General features: G+C 51.4%; 1 protein-coding gene across 44 annotated transcripts in view; it reads left to right on the forward strand.

Annotated features, from left to right (window-relative positions):
- RPH3AL (rabphilin 3A like (without C2 domains)) overlaps positions 1 to 17,552 on the forward strand; it is a 171,775-nt gene that overhangs the window by 134,870 nt on the left and 19,353 nt on the right. For 18 of the 44 annotated variants that reach the window (XR_014821590.1, XR_014821588.1, XR_014821589.1 and 15 more), the window contains one exon: positions 9,853 to 10,027. The exons of 22 other annotated variants lie outside the window; for them this stretch is intronic. Coding sequence is in view for 18 of the 22 variants with exons in the window: in XM_084985604.1 (XP_084841730.1) it covers positions 9,853 to 10,027 (175 nt within the window). In the remaining 4 variants the exon portion in view is untranslated. Of the gene's footprint in view, positions 1 to 9,852; positions 14,376 to 17,552 lie in introns of those variants that run through there. 4 more of the 44 variants (XM_084985611.1, XM_084985605.1, XM_084985607.1 and 1 more) reach the window with 1 other exon arrangement.

Below are 17,552 nucleotides of genomic sequence, written 5' to 3' on the forward strand. Positions count from 1 at the left end.
ATACCAAAGAGACAAATATGGAAACTAAGAAAACAGAACACCTGTCTCTAGGTTAATTCTAAGACTTGAAAAACAATAAAGAGCGTTTACGGTCCCAAACCTGTATGTGATTCTGTAGGGGAGTGACGAGGGCAGGTTCCACAGCCGGATCACCCGGATTCGTATTTTGTTCTTCTTCCCTATTTGTGGCCCACGTTCTTCTCTCTGTGCCTGGTTTCCTCGTTTGCAAAACAGAGCTGATGATAGGACCCACGCCATAGGAATTTGACAAGCGTTAAGTAAGTTATAGATAAAATTCTTGGAATGGTGCCAGACACAAAGTGTGTGTCAATCATTCTTAGGAGTTTGGAGTTCCTGTTGTGGCTTGGTGGGTTAAGGCGCCGCCCTTGTCTCCATGAGGATGTGGGTTCAATCCCTGGCCTCACTCAGTGGGTTAAGGATCTGGCGTTGCCACAAGCTGCAGCATAAGTCAAAGATGCAGCTCTGATCTGGCGTTGCCCAGGCTGTGGCAGAGGCTGGCAGCTGTAGCTCCAGTTCAGCCTCTAGCCCAGGAACCTCCATATGCCGCCGGTGCAGCTGTAAAAAAGAAAATTATTCTGGTGATGGTGATGAATTTAAATTTTTGTTCTTTTGTAAACAGTAAGCACCTCAGAGTCAAATGGTATATGGAGATCGCATTTTGATCCTTTGTGATACCTTGACCCCGAACCGCTCCGAGGAAAATGTTCCCAGTACAAGATCCAGTGGATTTCTTATTAACTCTTTATTTCCTAAAACAACATCACATTTTAAGTTACCCGATATTTGGCCCATGATTTTCTGCTATGCGTTTTCGTTCTCTCTGGAATTGTTCATTGCCCTTTTGTCTCACTGACAGAGAATAATGGAACTCTCTGTCCTTTTATGCAGCTTATTGATTTTAGCATCTGTTACATGGAGTCTTCTCTTCTTCTCTCAGAAACCCCTCCAGGCCCTTTCCTAGCTCTGCCCTGTTTACCGAAAGCTGTCTTTTGGGAATTCCCACTGTGGCACAGTGGGTTAAGAATCCAACTGCAGCAGCTCAGGTTGCTGCAGAGGCGCAGGTTCAATTCTGGTCCAGGGCAGTCGGTTAAGGGTCTGGCGATGCTGCCACTCAGATTCAGTCCCTGGTCCAGGAACTTCCAATGCCGTGGATGCAGCTGGGGGTGGGGGAGTGGGAGGGTGAGGGAGCTGTCTTCGTGGCATTTCCCTTCAACCCACCTCCCGCATTGGAGACGGTTTCCAGGATCCTGTGTTTTCCTCTTCCTTGTTTTTCACCTGGGTTTTGCTGGATTGCAGCCTGAAGTGACTTCTTAAAAAGAGAATGTGCATAGAAAAATTGGAGCCCTTGCAAGTCTAAAAATCCCCTTATCCTGTCTTCTTGTTTAATAGATAATTTGGTAGGATTTTAGATGCATAGTCTTTAGCATCCAGTGTTGCCGATGGTGAGTCTGATGCCGTTCCTTGTAGGAGACCTCTTTTCTCCTTTCTGGAAGCTTCTAGGACCTTCTTTCTATATTTGTAACGAAGCAATTTTATGAGGATATGTCTCTTTTACTTTTCATTTTTCCTATCTTATAGTCAATTTTAAACCTTTAAATCTGAAATCTCATGGCCTGCTTCAGCTTTGGCCATGTTTTTCTATTGCTCTCTTTCTGGAGAGTCTGTTATCGGGAATTTGACCCCTCAAATTGAACATTTTTGTCTCTTATCATTCCAGATTTTCTCATTTTTATCTTCCAGCCTTTCTGTTACATTTTTATATACGTGCACTACATTTTTAATTTCTGAGGACCTCTTCTTATTCTCCGATTGTTCCTTTTTCATAGCCTGGTGTTTGTATCTGATGAATGAGCCTATATATATTTTAAGTGCCTAAATTTAACTTTCCTACATTACTCAGTTAATTAGCAACACATGCAGTTGTTTCTTCTTCTAGAAGTCTGTAGAGGTTGGATGTCTTATGAGAGGTTTGGCGGCTTAAATGGCTGAAAACAAGAACCATTTATTGGCTCACGATTCTGCAGGTTGCGCTGAGGTCAGGAGGGTGGTTCTTTTGCTGGTATCTCCGGACGTCACTCAAGGGCTCTTGTCATCTGAGGTCGGGATCCAAGGCGCACACCTCGGCAGCTGGTGTCAGATGTTGGCGGCCAGGGGGAGTCTTGGTTCTCCTCCGTGTGGCCTTTTATCTTCCATACACTGGACGAGGCTCTGTCACCTGATGGCAGCTGTGCTCCCAGGGGCAAAACAGGAAGCGCCTGGCTCTTGAGGCCAGTTAGAAGTCACATGTCATTTCTGCCACGTTCTGTGGGTCAAAGCAAATCACAAGCTTAGACCAGATGCAAGGGTTTGGGGAAAGAGACTCCACCTCTTTAAACAAATATATTAAAAAAAATAAATAAAACTCACTATTTTATTTTTTGCCTTTTTAGGGCCGCACCCACAGCACATGGATGTGCCCAGGCCGAGGATCGAATTGGAGCTACACCACAGCCATGGCAACATGGGATCCGAGCCACGTCTGTGATCTACATACACCACAGCCCATGGCAACGCTGGATCCTTAACCCACTGAGCAGGGCCAGGGATTGAACCTGCGTCCTCTTGGATGCTAGTTGGGTTCGTTACACCTGCGCCACCACGGAACTTCTAAAAAATATTTTATTCAAGTATAGTTGATTTACAATGTTGTGTTAATTTCTTCTGTACAGCAAGTGATGCAATATATACAAATATATTCTTATTCGTATTCTTTTCCGTTATGGTTTGTCACAGGATACTGACTCTAGTTCCCTGCGCTGTACAGTAAGACCTTGTTGTCTGTCCATCCTGTGTGTGACGGTTGGTCTCTGCTAACCCCAAACTCCCAGGCCGCCCTCCCCTCCCCTCGCTCCCTTGGCAACTGCAAGTCTGTTCTCTGTGAGATGCCGCCTCTGGATGGAAGGAGAGAAAAATAATTTAGGGCCGTGTTTAACCTACTACGACCTCCCAGGCAGCTTCTCCCTCTGTCTTGACTCAGCCTGCCACAGCAAACTAACTTAGACAAGGGGCTTAAACCACAGGAGTTTATTTCCCACAGTCCTGGAGCTGGAAGTTCAAGACCAAGGTGCCAGCACACTTAGCTCCCGGCGAGAGCTCTCTTCCATCTTGCTGCATCCCACACAGAGGAAAGAAAGCCAAGTTCTCTGGTGTCCCTCTTTTTTTCTTTCTTTCTTTTTTTTTTTTTTGCCATTTCTTGGGCCGCTTCCACGGCATATGGAGGTTCCCAGGCTAGAGGTCGAATCGGAGCTGTAGCCGCCGGCCTACGCCAGAGCCACAGCAACGCGGGATCCGAGTCATGCCTGCAACCTAAACCACAGCTCACGGCAACACCGGATCCTTAACCCACTGAGCAAGGCCAGGGATCGAACCCGCAACCTCATGGTTCCTAGTCAGATTTGTTAACCACTGAGCCATGACGGGAACTCCTGGTGTCCCTTCCTATAAGGACAATAATCGCATCACGAGTGCCCCACACTTAGGACCTCATCTAAGCCTATTTACTTCCCAAAGGCCCCCATCTCCAAATACCATCACCTTGGGGGCTTTGGCTTCAACACACGAACTTGGGGATGGAGCCAAACTGTGGTTCAGCCCATAGCGCCCTCTAAGGGCCAGTGTTTCCCTTAAGTAACTTGAGTTCCTTAAAGTCTGGAATTGGAACATGGGTTCCGTCCTCTCAGCTGACGGGTCTGTTAGGCATCTAGCGTGTGGCAGCAGGTGCCGGGGGCCTGGGGCTCCGCCCATCATGGAGCTTTCTCTTTGGTGTAAGAAACAGACATGTAGATAGGCATTCAAAACAAACACCGTGCATGCATGGCAGTGGGGGCGCCTGCACGGTTCTATGGAAGTTTCTGGCTGAAAGTTCCTAAAGGCTGGATCTCATGATCCCAGCCCAGGGACGGAAGAAGGAACAGCCTGTTCAAAGGCCTGGAGCCATGAGTTGGCTTAGCGAGGTCCGGGAGGGGGAGCGGCTGTGTCTGGCTGATCCCCATTGTGGGGGAGGGAGGGGGCAGGGTTTGGCAGAGCTCTGGGGCCTTATTGGCCATGCTGTGGAGGCCAGCTGGCCTCTTAGGGCTCCTGGGAGGCTAGCACTGTGTGTCTGTCTGTCTGTCTGTCTGTCTTGCCAGGGTGGACTGACCCTTTCAGAAACGATCACTACCAGGCCATTTCCCGTGGTTTTTCAAGACCAGAGCTTGTTGAGCAAACGGATCATGGTCTCCCTGAAGGCAGAGCGTCACTCTGTCCCCTGGAGACAGTGCCTTTGCTTTGCCTTCTTGATTTGTTCATTCAATCACTCAGGTAGCAACATTCCTGCCACACCCAGGCTCCTTGCTGGCTCCTGGGAATACAGGGTGGGCTCCGGCACAGCCCTGCCCCCTGAAGAGCTCATAGCTTCCCAGCGGGCTGTGGGACTGGGGCAGCAGTGCCACGTGGCCTCCAAGAGCAAGGCAGAGGCACTCTGATGCTGCCCTGGGTGACACGGAAGACTTCCTAGGGAAAGTGTCCCTGCTTCCTGGAGCCGAGGGTAGAAGGGCACTCCAGCTGGAAAGAATAGCATGTGCCAAGGCCACAGGCTGTCCCCTGCTCCGACCTGTGGAGGGGGAGTGTGACACCTCACCTGAGTTCATGCAGGTGCACTTCCCAGTTGCCTGGGAGGCAGGGAGAGGTGGTAACACACCGAATTGCAGGGCAGTGGACGGGGACAGAAGTCTTAGGGCCACCCCTCCCGCACCCTCCACAGCGGCCACCCCCGAGGCCTGCCCTTCTGTCCACCAGGGCCTGCCAATTACCACCTTCTCCAGCCACAGCCATTTAGGAAATGCCGATGATTAGCGATTGTTATCATGGTAATTAAAATTCCCTGGGAGCAGCTTGGCTAATACCCATCAGTATCTGCAGTCAGGTTGGCCGTGAGCTGAAATCGGAATGAAAACCTCAAAGCAGAGCACAGAGCTGGAAGCAGTGCCCGCAGAGGATCGAGGCCCCCACCGCCACCCCCGCCACAAGGGCCATGGCGGCCGTGCGGGTCTTTTCTCGTTAAATGGCATTTTCAAGGCTGGCTGCTTCGCTGGCCTTATCACAGCAAACCACACGTGGGGAGCAGCGCCGGGCTCTGCAGAATCGCGGAGCTTCTGCAGCAAGTGAAGGTTTTCCCATCTGCGGCCCTAGACAGGGCGGTTAGGGGTTCATTCCCACGGAGGGCTTTTCCTGCCGCTGTTCTCTGGGAGGGGGTCAAAGGAAGATGCCAGGCCGTAGGTGATGGGCTCGGAGGCAGAGAGCGGAGATCACGTGATTAAAAGCTGCTGCTGTGCGGTTTGCAGGGTGGGGATGGGTGGCGAGATGAGAGAAGGTGTGTCCTGTAGAGAATGTGCAGGGACTGGCGGCAGGGGCGGTGGCGGGGGGGGCAGCAGGGATGCTGCTGCTCAGAACCAGAATCCCTCGCCCTTCCCCTCACCAGTCTTGCTCTCCCATGTGGAAGGCGTTTTCCGAAACACTGACGGTGTGTTTAATGCATCTCGTGCCCCCCGCCCCCTGCCTTCATACCAGGGAATGCCCCTGCATGCTCTCATCCCCCTGCCTTGGGGACTCAGAAAGTTTTGGGATCACCAGCCAGGCTGATCCGGTCTCTGCCCCTCGGCATCTGGCCTCCACCCGGGCTGCAGCGCCAGCTCAAGAGCAACAGACACCCCGAGGCCCCGTGACAATGAGCTCACTCGCCCCCTGGACCCCAGGGATGTGCTGCAGGCCTGGCAGACCCTTGGGGCCATGGCCCCTGCTGAGCATAAATATCGGGGTGCCTCGTGTGAAATTGACAGGGATATTTAAAGGTCACAATGGTTGAATACCAAAATAAATAAATAGGAATAAAAGGTTGAATATCTAGATGTTTTCCTATAATACAACTTAGTACTTTGGATCCTGTGCTCTTTATCCCGTTTCCCAGAAGCACATGACAGGTTAAGTGTTTTTTAAGCGGGTGGGAGGTGTAGGCTGTTGCAGCAGGAAGTGAGGCTGGTGGCGTGGGGCCCACAGGCTGTGATATGCCAGGGCGGGCAGGGGCAGCCAGGCCGTGGGTCTCAGGGATACGAGCACGTGGCTCCCTTGTGGCCTGGGGTTCACAGTCAGGGAGGCGCACCGGCTCGCCCTGCTCGGAGCTTCCCCTTTGACCCTCTTTTCATCTCAAACAGTAACTCCGTTTGATTAATTACAAGAACTTGGGTGACGCCCTCAGGCCACTTCCCCAGGAAGGAGACAGGCTTTGTGTGGATTGGGACGTGATCCGGCAACCAACCCACAGCCGCCAACTGAGTCATTCAGCCCGTGTTTCTGGAGCGCCTGCTGTGTGCCAGGTGTGTGCTAGGCGCTTGGAGATCGGTGGTGAGCAGAGGCGCCCTGAGCCTCCCTCCTGGATGGTAGGCCCTGGGGGAGAGACGTAGACATAGAGGACTCGCCAGAAGGGGGACGCCACCCCAGTGTCCATCGACATATGATGAATAATATTCTGTGTATTCGTAAAACGGAGTCCTATTCAGCCACATAAAGGAAGATGTTCTGGCAGGTGCTGATGAACCTTGAGGACAGCACCTGACTAGTATCCATGAGGACACAGGTTTGATCCCTGGCCCTGCTCAGTGGGTTAAGGATCTGGCGTTGCCGTGAGCTGTGGTGTAGGTCGCAAACTTGGCTCGGATCCTGTGTTGCTGTGGCTGTGGTGTAAGCCGGAGGCTATAGCTCTGATTCGACCCCTAGCCTGGGAACCTGCCTATGCTGCAGGTGCGGCCCTAAAAAGGGGAGAAGAAAAAAAAGACAAATAATATATGATTCCGGTAGTACCGAGAAGAGGCAAGTTCATATACAAAAAGCAGATCAGCAGTCACTGGGGCTCAGGGGAGAAGGGGCGGGGAGTTGTCCGAAGGGTAAAATTTCAGTTTCACGAGATAAAAAGAGTTCTGGGGACGGACCACCCCACAGTGTGAATGTACTTAACACACTGCCGGTACCCTTCGAAACGGTTGCCATGGTAAATGTTCTGTGCATCTTCACACCGTTAACGGCACAGTGTGGGGTCGCCTCCCTGGAGACCCCGAGTGCCCGGTTGGAGGGCTGGCTTTTCTTTCTGGAGGGCAGTCTGCTGATACATGGCATCTAAATGGACACCCATCCCTTGATCCGGCAGTTCCACTCCCGGGAGTATTTCCGAGGGCAGGAACCGACACCTGCCTGCTGCGGGGGGGTGCCAAGGTGATGGCTGTGCCAAGATGATGGCCGCAGCACTGTTCACAGGAGTGAAACATCGGCAACAATTTAAATGTCCATCGGTGGGGGGTTGATTTAATTAAATTCAATAAATCTAAACTCTAGAACCACAGTAGTTTCATGTGGAGACCATTGCATATTAACACAGAACAACTGCTATGACAGATAGTTAAGTGTCATGGAATCGCATCTACATGAACGCATGCCTCAAAAAGAAAAAAGAAAAAGGACTGAAAAAATTGTGTCTATGCCCAGGAAAGGGTGTAAGAAAATTCACAGCACATTGTCAAGCTGGGCTCTGCGTGGCTGTGGGGTGACTGTATGGGGACCTACAGTTTCTTTATTTTGCTTTTTTGTTGTTACCCTAATTTTGCATGCTACCTGTGCATTTCTCAGGCAGGAAAAAAAAAATGGCAAAGCAGCATCCACAGCAGGAGTCAGGGAGGCATTATGGTGCAGGTCCTAAGCCTACCTAGACCCCACTGTTCACAGAGGGTGCTCGAGGGCTTGCCTCATGTGGTCCCTGCCCCATCCCCACCCCCAGCCCAGCGCATGCGGGGCAGGAGGCTGGCACGCCTGAGGGAGGGCAGGCAAAGCCAGCACTGATAGGTGCCCAGGGCTTTGCTTAGCAGAGGGAGGCCGAGTGAACCCCTCGCCAGCCCCCCATGGCCTTCTGGGCTTGGGCACCTGTCCTCAGAGCCACGCAGCCATTCTGCAGTGTCAGGGTGGCCTTGGCACGCTTCCTCTCCCTACTCTCCCTTACTTCTCTGCCATCTGGGCTCCCAGACCCTCATGTCCTTGACCGTGTCTGACCCACTGAGGATTTATCCCCCCACTCAGCTGCAGCTTAGGGAGCCCCCCTGCTTCTATCTATAAGCTGTTGGGATGAGACTGGGACCTCTGGTGCAGGGCAGAGGCCAGGGGAACAGTAGCTTGGCACTGGGCAAACTTCTTAACTTGTCTGAGCCTCGGTTTTTGCATCTGCAAAGTGGGGACGATAATAGAGCCTCCTCAAAGAACAGTTCTCCCCGGCTGCCCCTGGGAATGGGAGAGGAGACTTTTTAATTTCACAATTTGTGACTTTTAGATCGCGGGCATGTGTTACTGATTCAAAAATATAAATACATCTCAGAGGAGGGTTGTGAAAGGATCCAAAGGGTTTTCCAAGGCGTCTCCTCGAAGCACCCATCCCACCAGATGTGTTCCATGGTATTCAACGGCCACGCGGTAAAGCAAGCCCTTCTGCGCAGGGGAGCTGAGAGGGAGGGCTGAGTGATTCATGCCAGGGACAGGGTTTGGACTCAGGGGTCCTGGGCCGGGCACTCTGGGCGTAAGGAGCGAGGGAACAGTCAGTGCTGTACAGTGAAGGGCTACAGTTAAGGTTATGCAGACCTGTTCCCAAGGTTCAGTTTCTCTAGAAAAACCTGCCAGGTAGGTTCCATGTGGGAAGCACTGGATATCCTTTCACCCTATTGGAGAACTCTTTGTGCATTGGTATATTAAAGGCTCTGAGAAGTCCTGCAGTGATGGAGCTTGGGTTAATCTAGTGCTTCCTGGTATAGATGATTGAAAACATCTTTTTCTTTTTCTTTTCTTCTTCTTCTTCTTTTTTTTTTTTTTTTCGCCTGGCTCCTGCTAACATCCCACAGAACCAGTGCAGTACAGAGAAAGTTTGGGTGGAGTGGGAAACACCATTCTCTAGAGAATCAGGGCAGACTCTGGCCTTCGGATTGTAAATTCTCCCTTTTGCATAGGGGACCAGGTCCCCTGGTTGTAAAGCTGCCCACGTTCATCAGACGAGAGGAGGAGGAGGGTGACAGGGATGGTTGTGGGGACCATGTCTGTCAAGTGGCTGCCCTGCGCCCCGCCGGGCCCTGGGCTGCAGGAACTTACATGCATTAGCGAGTCTGACCTCACGGGGGCCCCGGAGATGGCGCTGTCCCTGCATCCCACCTACTGATAATGGAAGCGAGGGGCGGGAAGGTTAATGCGTCCAAATCTCCGGGCTGCGGGGGTGACAGGTCCAGGATTCAACCCCGGCACGTCTGCTCTGACCCGCCAAGCCTCCCTCCTTGGGGAAAAGGTCACATCCTTCCTTCACGCGCTCGCGTTCTTCTTCCCAAAGGCCCCAAATGCATTCCCTTCATCAGAAAAGAGGTCACGGAGCCCTTGGCAGTCGCCGAAGCAGGCATTAAGGGTTCAGGGACGTTGTCGCGGGGGCTGCTCTGAATTCTAATCTGCGGCTCTTTCTGAGCTCCGGGCCTGTCCGGATGATCACATCCCGAGACGTTGTCCTAGACCGCGGCCAAGACCAGGTCGTGGCCAGTCCTGCTCTTCCTCCAGCTCCTCGTCCCTCTGTCCAGAGCCTCGAGGGCGGGGTGGGCAAGAGGAACGCAGTGGCTCCTTGCGAGCCTTCTGGGTGCCCTGCACAGCGCCCAGCCCTTTCCAGCAGGAGGGGAGGGAGGGCCGGCAGGGAGCACCGTCCAGGGAGGCCGCTCTGTATCCTGTGCTCTGAGTCGCTGTCTCCCCGCCCAGGTCTGGAAGAGGTCGGGGGCCTGGTTCTACAAAGGGATCCCCAAGTACATCCTGCCCCTGAAGACCCCCGGCCAGGCCAGTCACCCCCACTTCCAACCGCTGCCTGTGGAGCCGACCGAGCCAGAGCCCAGAAGCACTGAGACCAGCCGCGTCTACACGTGGGCCCGAGGGAGAGGTAAGCCCCCCAGGCCCCCTCTCCTGGGACAGCAGCCAACATTCGGGCCGTCAGCCAGCCAAGCAGTGCCGTGGGCACCAGGCCAATGCCCAAGGTACTTCCAAGTGGCTCACGCTGGTCTCCATCCACCTCTGTGCCCTTGGCTCCCCACCTGCACCACGTGGGCAGCTGGACCCTAGCAGGGAGCTTGATTGCAGCAGGAGGGTCTGCAGAGGGCCGTTTTACCCCCGGGCACTAATTTAGGGGCGAGGGTGCTATGAACAGCATTAGGGGTCTGGGCAGAAATGTGATGTTAGCGGAGGGTTTTTGCAAAGTATAAACACGCCTCTTGGAGTTCCCGTTGTTGCTCCAGTGGATGAAGAACCCATCTAGGATCCATGAGGATGCAGGTTCGATCCCTGGCCTCATTCAGTGGGTTGAGGATCCGGCGTTGCCGTGAGCTGTGGTGTAGGTTGCAGACGTGGCTTGGATCTGGCGTTGCTGTGGTGTAGGCTGGCAGTTCCAACTCCAAATTGACCCCTAGCCTGGGAACCTCCGTATGCAGCAGGTGCAGCCAAAGAAGGAACGGAAGGAAGAGAGGGAGGGAAAGAAAAGAAAAGAAAAGGCGTCTTTCCAAGGTGGGCCAGTACCACCTCCTCTCGGCACTTGTCTTGTGTCTCAGGAAGTGGGGACTCCTGGCTTCTCTGGTCCTAACAACCAGAGTGACCTTGTGCCCAAGGCCCCAGGTGTTTGTGGTGGCTGCACTGATGTGGGTGCGTGCCAGGTGGCCACCATCGGCAGGAAACTCTGCCCCGCTCTGCCCCCGTTACCTGGGGTAGCAGATGGCTCTCCACTGCTTTCATGACGCTTTAGTGTTTGTGATTTTATCTTCAAAGTGCCTCGTCTCACAGCAGGTTCCAGAGGTGGACAGGGTGGGTGTTTCGTTGCTCCGTTTTACAGATGAGTAGCCTGAGGCCCCAAGAAGAGGAGCGCCTTGCTGGTGTGCGGCAGAGCTGGGACCAAAAGTTGGGGTCCTGCCCTCTGGCTCCTTCTGCCCTGAGGTGCCTGAGTTTCAGCCCCAAACTCAGGGTTTTAGGGTCCTACACGAGACAGGGCCGCCGGAGGGCTAAGGGTTCTCCCAGGCTGAGGACAGTGGACCCAAGAAAGCTGCTTCTGAGCGCCTCTCGAATAGCCCTGTCTTTGGATTGTGACCTGGCATTTGGCTTGGCCTTGGGTTTTCCTGTCATGAAAGCAAGGCATGTTTAGTATACAGCTTTGAAAAATTTCAAATGAGAGAATTTAGGAAGTAAAAATGCTCCGTAAGTCAGCCCTTCCAGACACACCCGGCAGTAACAGCGTGGCGTCTGTTCTCCAGATGTTTTTGGGTCGGCGTCACTCGGCCAGGTGAGCTCTTCTTGCAGCCAAGGCCTCCCTGGCTAATCCTCCTGGACTCGGTGTGCACGTCCACGTCCCAGGAGCTCACCTTCCCATCGCCTCCTGCCACCACTACCACAGACAAGCTTGGTGGGGACGGGGGCGAGTGCAGGTGGAGCGGGGCAGCAGGCGGCCGGAGGGGAGTCCCTTTTCCACCCGCAGCGCTGGGACTTCCTCCTGGCCCTGCTCCAGCCCCATCTGGGTGCATCTGTGTCCCTCAGACGGAGGGCAGAGGATCCCTGGAAACAGAAGCTGGGGTCACTGGCAGGTTTAGATGGTTTTGCTTTAAGAGGTTTGAGGAGGAGAAGCCCTGAGGCGCCACCTCTGTCTGTTCCAGCAGCAATGCAACACACACACACGCACACGCACACGCACACGCACACGCCCCTGGGGAAGGGCAGAGCCTTCTTCTGTCTCTTCAGCAGCCCAGACATACAGATGGCCTTTTAATTATTTGGGTGAGGAGGCCAGCGGCCTTCACACTTGTACTTGGCTCTGTTTATTAAGCGAGTTTGCACTGAGGCCAGGCCAGGCAATGTGGAGGCCCCCTGGTGTGAACTCAGTCTGAGTTCGAAGCCCCCCAGGCTCCCAGCACACAAAGCAGCTGGCAAGTAGCCACCCCTCCCTGTCTGCAGCCCCATCAGCCCTGGGGCCGAGTGCTGCTGCAATCTGTGCTCCAGATTGGGGCCTTCTGGCAAGCCTGGCCCTCCTAGCACCCCATTCAGCCCAAACTGAGCTGGGGCCGGACAAAAACAGAGTGCCCCGCACTGGGGTGTGGGCTCCCCCACCACGCTGGAAGCTGTCTGCAGGCAGGGCCACATCTGTCCTGCACAGGCTGATTTCTCAGCATGTAGTGAGTGGGGCAGAGGCACAAGGCAGAGGCTTATTAGATGGTTGAATGGAAGAATGAATGAACTACCCCCCGGCTCTGGGATACGTGAAAGGCCTACAGAGGGATTTTCATAGGGGCTCGGGTCAAGGGGCTTTTAGATCAGTTTTCTTCCGAGGCTCTTGTCTTCAGGGACCCCAGAGCCAGCATCCCCTCCTGCCCCACAGTCCCTGCTCCCCGGCCTGGAAGCCGATCCTGGCACCCGCTCCCTCTCTGGCTTCCCCCCACCACCCACCCACAAGGCTCCCTTCTCCTTCTCTCTCTCCTCCTCCCCCCCTCTCCCTCCCTCTCTGCTCTTGGGCTGGGACATCTGTGTCCCCCAGCTTTTCCCCCCATCCCAGCTCACAGCACTCGGAGGAGGAAGGGGAGCCAGTAGAAAGAAATCGCAAACTTTGCCACCCTCGGAGCAATCAATCGGGTGAGATGGATTGGGGTTTCTGAGGCAGGTCCCTTTTCTTCTGCCTTTAAATTTTCTTTGTTAGTTTTTAAGTACAGGAGAATACAGGATCTACTTTTAATAAGTGAAGCAATTCAAAAGTCTATGAAAAATTAAAACCTCTGCTCCCTGCCATCATCTCCAAACCCCCTTTTCCCTGTTCCTACCAACATATACTTGATGCAGGGTTATCGTTTGGTTTGGTTTGTTTTTATTTTCACAACCAGAATAGGCTCTTACCCATAACTCTGTGTGTTGCTTTTATCTTTGAAAAGAGAATCGTGGGCCTCCCTCCAGGTCAATAGATATAGATTTTACTTTATTCTTTTTTAATGGTGGAATAAAATCCCATCGTATCATGTATTGTGATTTAATTATCCACCTATGGAGAGACATTCAAATAGTATCCGGCTCTTTGCCACCGCGAGCAATGCTGAAACGCAATGTACACGACGCTTTTATTGCCATGGGGCAGATTTCCAAAACTGAGTCATATGTTTTAAATTTTAGTGGACATCACCAAACTGTATTCCCAAAATGTTCCAGTTGTTTAGATTCACTTCTACCTGCATCCTTGCCTGCCGTGCATATTATTGGTGTTTATCCTTGTAGCCAGTATACGAGATGAAAAATGATTTTTCATTTTCCACCTTGGCTTGTTGACTCTCTCTCCCCAGCCTCATGGATTACTTGCGTCTCCTCTTTTAAAAAGTTGCTCTTTAAACCCAATGCTCATCTTTTATTATGTTGTTTATTTCTTGCACCTAATTTCTAGATGCTCCTTACGTGTTAGGGATACGAAATGAGTTGCAGATATTTTTCTCCTTGACTTGACGTTCTCTTTGACTTTCGTCCTCACTGACAGCATCGTGCCACTCAAACGCAATTTCTGGAGACACAATTTTTGGAGGCATGAGCCGGCTGTGTCCCCCTCTGCCTCGCAAAGAAGTAAAGCTCTTTTCTCCTTCTCCCAAAACTTTATCTCTGTGGAGTTCCCAGGGTGGCTCAGCAGGTTAAGAATCCAGTGAGTATCCATGAGGAGGTGGGTCTGATCCCTGGCCTCGCTCAGGGGGTAAGGATCCGGTGTTGCCACAAGCTGTGGTGGAGGTTGCAAAGGCAGCTCAGATCTGGCATGGCTGTGGCTCTGGCAGGCGGCTGCAGCTCTGAGTAAACCCCTCACTTGGGAACTTCCATGTGCTGTGGGTGTGGCCCTAAAAAGACAACGGAGGGGGGGGGGGAACACACTCACACAATTTCTCTTCATTTTTCCGAAGTCAAGCATGTCTTTCTTTTGCTTTCCGGTTTATAGGTTTCCTATCTTGCTTTGAAATGTTTTCCTTTGCAAGGTTTAAAAAAAAAAAAAATCTGCTAGATAAAAAGTTGAAGTAAGATGAGAATAAAAGGAAATTACTTAAACACGATACGGTTACCAAAAAAGCCGAAATGGGACACCAAATAGCATAGTAACTGGTAAAGCATGGACCATGTTCTGTTAAAATGCAAGAGTTCCTCCATCATCCCCATCATTCGGCAGACAGCATTTCGTTGTATTTAACTGCTGTACCCAGGCAAAAAAATAAAAAAATCCGTTACTCTTAGAAAAGAAAAAATTCTGTTATTTGCAAATGATAACATTGTATACGAAGAAAACCCAAGAGGGCCTCTTAGAACAACCCACTCGGATTTATCAGAGAATTTGGGAGGTGACAGGACACAAAATAAATCAATAGTTTAAACCAAAAACTTAACAGTTTTTCTCCATACTGACTAATTAGAAGTAGAAATGGGGGGGAGGGTGGAATCCATTCATAATTACCACAAAAATTATAAAATTCCCCAAAACAAATTTCTAAAAAAATTACAGCTCAGAGTTCCCACTGTGGCTCAGTGGGTTAAGAACCCGACATAGTGTCTGTGAGGATGCAGTTTCGATCCCTGGCCTCGCTCAGTGGGTTAAGGATCCAGCATTGCTGCAAGCTACAGTGTAGGTCGCAGATGCAGCTCACATCTGGCGGAGGCCAGCACCTCCAGTTAGACCGCTAACCCAGAAACTTCCATATGCCACAGGTGAGGCCATGAAAAGGGGCGGGAGGGATTGTACATTGAACGTGGAGAAAATTATAGAATCCTATCAAAGGACAAAAAGTAAGGCATGAACAGTAAGGCAGACAGGACTCTTAGGACAGGACTCCAAATTAATAAGTATAACAATTCCTCCCTGATTCTCAGCAGTTTTAGAAAGGAATGGATTGAAATGTTTTCATTATCCATTGGATAAACAAAATATAGTATAATCAGGTGATGGAATATTACTGAGCCTTGAAAAGGAATGCAGCACTGCCATGTGCTATAACATGGATGAACCTTGCAAACACTGTGCTGAGCCAAAGCAGCCAGACACAGAAGGCCATAGAGTATATGATTCCATCTATGTGAAATGTCCAGAAAAGGCAAATCCAAGAAGACAGAAAGTAGATGAGTGGTTGTCATGGGCTGGGGAAGATGTGGGGAAACTGAGAGGGACTGCCTGAATGGTATAGGCTTTCTTTTAGAGGTGGTGAGAATGTTCTGGAATTTGAGAGTGGTGATGGTTGCATGACTTTATACTAAAAACCACTGAATTGTATACTTTCAATGAGTGAATTTTACAGTATATGAATTATATTTCAATTTTAAAACTTCGTAAGGAAGCTAGAGAGTGGTTTAACAAGGCATTTTTTTTTAAGAGCAAGGGTATTGGGAGGAGTTGCCTGACCAAATAGTGATGCTTACTATAAAGTTACTATAATCAAGAGAAATACTAGCATTTAGGCCCCAGAATAAATAGAATATTTATTCATAGAATAGATACATAGGAGTTTCCTGGTGGCCTGGTGGTTAAGGACTTGGCGTGGTCACTGCTATAGCTCAGATTCGAATCCCTGGCCTGGAAATTTCTGCATGCTGTGGATGTGGCCCAAAAAAACCCCCAAACCCAATGACTAAATAGATTAGTGGGCTAGAATAGAGAAATAATAGACCTGAGGATGTATGGGAGCTAAACACAGGTAGCTCTTCAATTCATTGGGAAAATATCAGGTTTATTTAACAACCAGAGAGGCATGATCAGATTTCCATTCCATTCCATGTGTATCCAAGACATATTACAGACAGATTAAAGATCTAAATATTAAAAAGAACGTAATGAATGGATTAGAGAAAGACTAGAAGTGTTTCTTTCCTCTGCGTTCAGTACGGAGAGCTGATGGCTCTCTGACCCCTGGGGACCAGGTGGACTGCCTGCCTGAGTTGGCACTGTCTCCCTCCTCTGGACACTGAGTGCTGATTTTGGTCAAGGACTTGCCTGCAGACCCCTTGGTGAGCCCCCTGCAAGCTTGCTCCTAGCAGGACCTCCCTTCTTTCTCCAGGATGGAGTGGGGAACAGGGCGACCTGAGTTCCTCCTGGTGACTGGCCCTGGGTCTGACCCAGCTGCCTCTGGGGAGAGGTTTTCATTCCCCTTCCGCATCAATCCAGTTGAAATGTGTGGTCTACGCTGCTTTTCCTTGGCAGATCATTGTGCCAAGGTTATGGCCGCAACAAACATAGTCAGTTTTTGTGCCCTCCTGGGTCTCTGTGTTCCCCTATGAAATATAAGGTGTATATGGCGGAACCAGTACTGTGGGCTCTTGGGTCTTCATTCGTTTAGAGTTGGACCCGCCTCTTCTGCAGGCTTCCTTCCTTTCAGCCAGATTCCTACCCTTGGCTGGGTATGGAAAGCTATTTGCTGGAAGTAGGGGTATTAATTTGACATATTTGGGTAATAGGTGACATTTCCCTAGTATACTGGAAAGCTTAAAGGAAGCTACTGCGGCTTTGGTTCAGCAGCTTAGCAACGTCAGGACAGATGTCTTTGTAATCCTTGCTCTTTCCCTCATGGTCGCAAGATGGTTGCTGCAGTTCCAGCCATCGCTATTAAAAAAAGAAGAAAGATGAAAGAAGAGGCTAGGAAAGTAAGCTTTCTGCTTCGGCAGCCTTACGAGGAGCTGATTCCCTGTTAAGGGAGAGCTGATTTTATCTGACTGAACTCGTTGCATGGGGCAGTTTTGCTCAGATAGGATTTTGGGATTCCAGTGCTGAGAGTACCTAACAGGACGGGGCTTATTTTCTTCAGCCCCCAGACCTGTGACTGGGAGGCAGCCCTGCCTGGGTCTGCTCTGTGGCGGATCTGCCCCTTCCTTCCAAATGGTACTGAGCACCTGAGATGGGGCGGGAGTGGGAGCTGAAGCCCCCAGTCTCTGGTCCACACAGGGCCCCAAGGGTATTTTAGGATGTCTGTCTTGTTCTCAGATGGGAGCCGGAGAGCCGAGGTTCCTCGGAGATTGACTCCTGGATCAGTGAGACTTTGCTGCGTTCGCCTCTCCTAGGGAGCCTGGGGCCGGGCCGGGGAGCAAAGCCCACGATCATCTAAAGCTTTTGTCGCAGCCCCGTGGCGTGGCCGAATCAAGGAAGCCTTTCTACTCTGCCCGCCGCCCCCCGCCCCAGATCCCAAAAAGCCCCAGCTGGGCGCAGGCAGGTGCCTTGAGCCCCCAGTAGCTGAGAGGTAAACTCACTTTCCTGTCCCTGCCGAGGCCTGGGTCACAGTCCCTCCCCCCGGGTCCCTCTGCACCCCCCCCCCCCATCCTCCGCCTGAGCAGAGCACGGGCTCCTGGACGGAACTGAACAGAATTACACACCGGTTCACTTCCAGGTCTGTTCTGGAAAAGTACTTCAAGGTTTTGGATGTGTTCCAGCTGGGTGGATTTTAAGA

The sequence above is a fragment of the Sus scrofa genome, chromosome 12, assembly GCF_054392235.1.
Source record: "Sus scrofa isolate SSC_HxYL_T2T_F1_AM1 chromosome 12, Sscrofa_HxYL_maternal_Yorkshire_Landrace_v2.0, whole genome shotgun sequence".
NCBI lineage: Eukaryota > Metazoa > Chordata > Mammalia > Artiodactyla > Suidae > Sus > Sus scrofa.